Source organism: Brassica oleracea, chromosome C8 (genome assembly GCF_000695525.1).
Source record: "Brassica oleracea var. oleracea cultivar TO1000 chromosome C8, BOL, whole genome shotgun sequence".
Lineage (NCBI taxonomy): Eukaryota > Viridiplantae > Streptophyta > Magnoliopsida > Brassicales > Brassicaceae > Brassica > Brassica oleracea.
Window position 1 is genome coordinate 18,998,653 of NC_027755.1, and position 5,928 is coordinate 19,004,580.

Here is a 5,928-nt window from a genome sequence, read left to right on the forward strand (position 1 = left end):
TATATATTAAATAATATTTTCCTATTATCTAATATAATATTTCCTATATTTTAGCATCACCAAATATTCCAATTCGTGATCTAATAACATTCCTTTAATGCTTATTTCGTCAACCAAGCATATGGAAATATGACACATCATCGCATCTTGACGTTTTCTTTTTATTCTCCGAAGCATGTGTCACACATTACTCTCCATGTGTAACACATGTACACGAACCAAAACTCCACCACAGCAGCAACCTATCAAGCTCCAAGTTCTTGAGCTTACATGGTATTCCTTGAACTCCTATCTTGTTTCTTCCATTGCTTCGCGAGAAGCAGCTTCAAGAACAGCCCATGAACTTACCATCTTCTCTGAACAATACATAAAGATTTAAGAGATTTATGATGCATAACACTTGCAGTTAAACCTATTTACACACTAAATGAATCGCATCCTATACATATTACACACTAAAAGATTTATTATCATACACACTAAACATGTTATTCCATTCCATTCTGACTTGGCTATCGACTCTTCCATAAGCATTGGAGAGCAAATGACTTACGAAACCAGTTAAGTCATAAAATACAAAACTAGAAAAATCATAAAGTCCATAAGCATTGGAGAGCAACTATCTTGCATTGTAAACCTAAAAGATTCTTTAACAGTTTTTACCCAAATTTCAGACCCTTTTTCACCATCACTGCTACTGAACCCACGTCGGAGCAAACGAGAATAACGATTGACAGTAACCTTGAACCTAACTGTTGTCAACCTGGTTCTATTACCAGCAAACAAGAACCGGATCGATGGTAATAGATGGAGTGGATCAGGCAGCAAACAAAAACCGGATCGAGCAAGACAGAAGCCATAGAACAAGCTCAGGCAGCCAGACAATTATAACCCGGTAAGAGGTTGCCGACAGAGAAACAGTGACCTGAAACCAAAAGAGAGAGCAACTGAGATCTACTACTACATTTTTACCAAAACAAAAATTGAGATCTACACTAAAGAACCAATCGAAAGGGGGACTGCTCTAAAGAGGGAGAGGAGAGCCTCCCTTTCATGGAAACGATGAAGAAACTTCCCACCAGAGAGGGAAATCGGCGGCGAATAAGAAACGACGGAAGACCCAATGCTTAAGGGGAAAAGCCACTCAGAGGCTGAGAGGCGTATGAGGAACGAGAAAAAATGACTAAAAAATGAGCGGCATATTCAAAAAGTTTTGCTAAGAACTTCAGTCTCTCGGTAATCATGCTCTTAGAGCATATAGTCAACAAAATAGTGACATTTGGTAAATAAGAAAAAAGAAAGCAAAAAAATAATAATTAATTTGTAGTTCAATCGTGTTTTATAGTCTCAAATTAGTGGCTACAAGCCTACAATACCCTAAAACCTAAATATGATTTCTTTGGATGTTCATGTGTTTTAACTTATATGCTAAAGAGAACATATTGAATAACTTTAACTCAACTCCATATGATTATAGATTTATAGATGTAATATAAGCGGATAACATACACATTGCTCCAAAAAAATAAATAATATATACAGTCTGTTTTGAGTTTATTTGATCATTGCCAATGAATATATAGGAAAACAATGATTAAAAAATAAAACTGAAATAATTAACGAAACAATCATAATGATAGAATTTGCGACTACTTTGTAACTAGATTATCGTAAGCGGTTGCAAGTAAGTTACAAAACAATGTAGTTGCAAAACAGTGACAAACATTACAACTAATTTGTGACTCTTTGACGTTTGCAGTGACAAAACAGTGATAAACCTTTCCCCTAAACTCCAAATAAAAACTTATGATCATTTTACAATGTTGTATTTTTAAAATAACATCCTCATGTACTAAATAAGTAGTAAAATAGTATATGATATCACATAAAATAGTTATGATTATCATTTATTGGAAACGATTACATATGAAAGTAATACAAATGTGTTAACTTTGTTTTGTGATTTTGTGATGATATCCAAATACACTGAGTGAGTCTAATTCTTTTTAAATAAGATTAGTTTTTGGATTTGTTAAATTATTTTCTTACAGTTAAAAGCTAAAAAATTTTGGTGAACTTTTGTCCTGTAAAGAGTTTATTAGATAAATACAGTGGTCACAAATTAGTGGTATAATTTACCACCAGGTTGTTACTCATTCAGGTTTATGGTGTCAGAATAGTCGCGAACTAGAAAAAGACGTTCATTCTATTTGGACTAATCTTATAAATATTTGACTTGTACCATTTGGCTTGCACAATAATTATTATTTTTATAGTTGCAAAACAGTGGCAAACTAAAAAAATATTTCATGTGACTAGATAAATAGTCACAAATTCGTTGTTAGTTCAAATCTTTTTTGCAACTTTCTTATTTGGTCGCAAAAGAGTCTCAAATTGTTCTCAAATAAGTAACAAAACTGTAACTGCACATTTTGGTTATAAATTTGCAACTAACTTAGGACACAATTCGCTTAATGGCGCTGGAGTTGCAAATAAGTTAGAAATTGGTCCCAAATTTTTGTAACTACCATTGTAGTCTCAAAATGTAGTTTTAAAATCAATGTTTTCTTGTAGTGATATTTTTGCTAATGTTTATATATGATCCTTAATCTGGCCATGAACATCTTCTTACATGTAATAAAATGATAAATCCAGATGTCTTAATTTATCATTTTATTCATTCAAAAAATGATAAATTAAGACGTCTGGATTTGATAAGATTATAATTCTAATTTTGAATCGACTTTGCAATTAGGCACCAGTTTCATAAAGGGATGATCAAAAACACGTACGTACTACCAATAATGACATTATGAGCTGTCTCGATGCAGATGTATAAAATAATCTTTCGTTAGCCTGCCTATATAAGTATCAAACATGGTTTAATTTCATGTAATATTTTAAGAAATGCCAATCTGTCATTTTATATTAAAAGCAACTGCATATGATCTTTAAAGACTGCCAGAGATCTGGCATTGATAACTACAAAGTGCAATGTATATACGAAATGAAAACTAGTTAGGATCTGGCACAAGTCGGACTAGACCAAGGTAATCTGCATACATCACTGCACTTCCACTTACACCTATCGAACTCATGAAATTATGAAGTGGTTTGAAAGCTTCATTCATGAATTCCATACCTTGACTAGAAAGCTACCAATTAGGTTTGAGAGATCAAACATAAACGGCCCATGGACTGATGCCATAAGGCCCAATAAAACAAAATAATTATGAACAAACAGAAAAACACACTTAAAGAGCAAAGATCTGGTCACAACCATAAGACACGGATCGATGAATACAATAGTAAAGTTTGAAAACACGACGAAGAAGATGTCTGCTAAGATGCGTCACGGCCTCACGACAGCGATCCTTCTGTTTATCCTGCTTCCGTCCGGTGAGGCTATTTGGCTAGACGTGCCTACCACGGGAACAAAGTGCGTGTCTGAAGAAATACAGAGCAATATTGTCGTCTTGGCCGATTACATCATAATATCCGAGGATCATTCTCTCAAACCCACTATATCCGCCAAGGTAAATCGTCTTTGGTTCGGAATCATCATCATCATCTTCTCGCTTGTTCAGTGATATTAGAATATGTATTTTGTGTTACTTGATCCGTAAGTTACAACTGATCCATAAGGTTGTTTCCCTCTACACGTTTGAAATTAATCACCACAAGGAATTTAAAAGGCGTGTGTTAATGCTCGTCCAAGATTCCTCATTAGGACAATTGTGATCATGATGTTGCATGTCTTTTTTTTATAATAAATTTATTTAATTTGCGTTAAAAATTTTACCTTAACTTTCAACGCTTTTGTGGCAAAGGACTAATAAAGGTACTATCTCATTTTCACCCAGGAGTGGTCAGAACCGGTCCTGTACAAAGCCGAATGAAACATTGAATCCAAATTTTTTGAAGAAAAATTGTATACATATAGACTCCAAATTTTTTTTTGTTGAAACATATATTAAATTTTGTAAAGTCTCTAAAATTTCAGGGACGGTCATAGTAAACGAAAGATACTTATATGGTTTTGTCTGAACCAATTGGCATTTTCAGATCATAGTTTTTATAGGAAGAGTATCATTACGTGGTGTAATATACTCTTTTAATGTTGTAGGTGACGTCACCATACGGCAATAATTTGCACCATTCGGAAAACGTGACGCATGGAGAATTTGCATTTACGACAAAAGAATCAGGGAACTACATAGCCTGCTTTTGGGCAGATGCAAAGAGTCACGGCAACAAGGACGTTAGCATCAACGTTGAATGGAAAACTGGAATCGCTACTAAGGATTGGGCTTCTATTGCTAAGAGAGAGAAGCTCGAGGTCAGCTTTCATACATATTTTTTACACTATACTATGTACATGTAGTTGTTTCTTCAAAGACATATAAAATATGCTGCTTGTTTAACGTAGGGAGTGGAGCTGGAGATTAGGAAACTTGAAGGCGCAGTCGAAGCCATCCATGAGAATCTAATATACCTAAGAAACAAGTAAAAATGTTCAGCTGAATATTCACTTTTCTTGCCTTGTTTTCTGATTCTAATTATCAAGCTTTGTTTATCAAATATGGGCAATTTATAGAGAAGCAGACATGAGGACAGTGAGTGAGAAAACGAACTCGCGAGTAGCTTGGTGCAGTATGATGTCACTGGGTATTTGCATTGTTGTCTCTGGATTACAAGTAGCCTACTTGAAGCACTATTTTGAGAAGAAGAAACTTATCTAAGCAAACCTTTTTGACTCATCCACTTCCTTCTAAGAGAGTTTTCTCATTAAAGGAACCATATTCATTTCCTCTCCTTTCTTTCTTGTTTGCATTTTTTTTTTGCACTATGTTTGTTCAGCGCTATAAGGCTAAACATTATTATTTTCCTAACATTGATTTATTATATTTGATTACATATAAAATACTCCCTCTCTTTCTTATTACTTGATGTTTTATTTCAATGCACAAATATTAAAAAAAAAACTATTGTTTATCAAAAATGTCACTAAATTATAATATAAAACTAGTTTATTTAATTATAAATAAAAATAATAAAAATTTAATTGGTTACACAGTTTTTGATAAAGTTAAAGTTACATAGATTTGTGCAAACTTCATCTATTATAAAACAACAAAACTTTTTTAAAACAACAAGTATATTGAAAGGGAAGAAGTATTATATCAACCACAACAAAATCTATAATTTTATTTAGTTTATGAAGGTTCATGTGTTTACGGTTTTATTTGCACCAGTTCAAAACCGTTTTCTGAAAATCTAATTTCACGTGGTTTATGGTAAAAGATTATAGTTTCATTAATATAAAACTGTTTTCCTGAAATTGGAAATATCCTCGAATGGAAACATTTTTTTAATAAGTGTTATAAAAAGAACTGGAATTTTATTGTATCGCGGAAATTTAAATAAAGCAAAATTTTATACCCGTAGAGAGAAGATAACACTGATAACAAGAGAAAATGTGTTATTTGAAGGAGAAGGGATGGATGTCTTACAAACGATCGAAACGATCGTTTATATAAAAATGAAAAAGTAAAAGTACTGTTCATGCATAGTGACAGTGGGCTCCACATAATTTATATTTACGTAACATGTCAAATTCGGTGCCGAAACTTTTGACATGTTCATAACACTCCCCCTTGGAGACCAGTGTCACTATCGCTTCTTGCTTAACGTCTATGTTACCTCGTTAAAAACCTTTCTAGGAAAACCCAATGGGAAAAACCATAGTAAGGTAAAAAGAGTACAACTACGTAAGCTCCCCCTCGAATGAGCAGCCATAGATCCTTCTGATGACGCATTCCAATGTTACGAACATGTTTTCTGAATACCAAAGTCGAAAGTGATTTTTTGAAGAGGTCAGCTGCATTGTCGCATGATTGGACATATCTTACTTCAATCTCTTTCTTC

General features: G+C 33.5%; 1 protein-coding gene across 1 annotated transcript; it reads left to right on the forward strand.

Moving 5' to 3' along the window:
• The first annotated feature begins 3,270 nt into the window (after positions 1-3,270).
• Positions 3,271-4,771, forward strand: LOC106311048 (transmembrane emp24 domain-containing protein p24delta3-like). The gene is made up of 4 exons (XM_013748280.1): positions 3,271-3,536; positions 4,127-4,339; positions 4,430-4,506; positions 4,598-4,771. Exons 1-4 carry the CDS (start codon positions 3,297-3,299, stop codon positions 4,740-4,742), a joined length of 675 nt encoding a protein of 224 aa, XP_013603734.1. The 5' UTR covers positions 3,271-3,296; the 3' UTR covers positions 4,743-4,771.
• Positions 4,772-5,928: the final 1,157 nt, after the last annotated feature.

What these genes read in the sequence shown, in the direction of transcription:
- LOC106311048 (XM_013748280.1), top strand. Translation starts at nt 3,297, where the DNA reads ATGAATACAATAGTAAAGTTTGAAAACACGACGAAGAAGATGTCTGCT. An exon ending in AACCCACTATATCCGCCAAG is followed by an intron (nt 3,537 to 4,126) that starts GTAAATCGTCTT and finishes TTAATGTTGTAG; the next exon opens with GTGACGTCACCATACGGCAA. An exon ending in CTAATATACCTAAGAAACAA is followed by an intron (nt 4,507 to 4,597) that starts GTAAAAATGTTC and finishes GGCAATTTATAG; the next exon opens with AGAAGCAGACATGAGGACAG.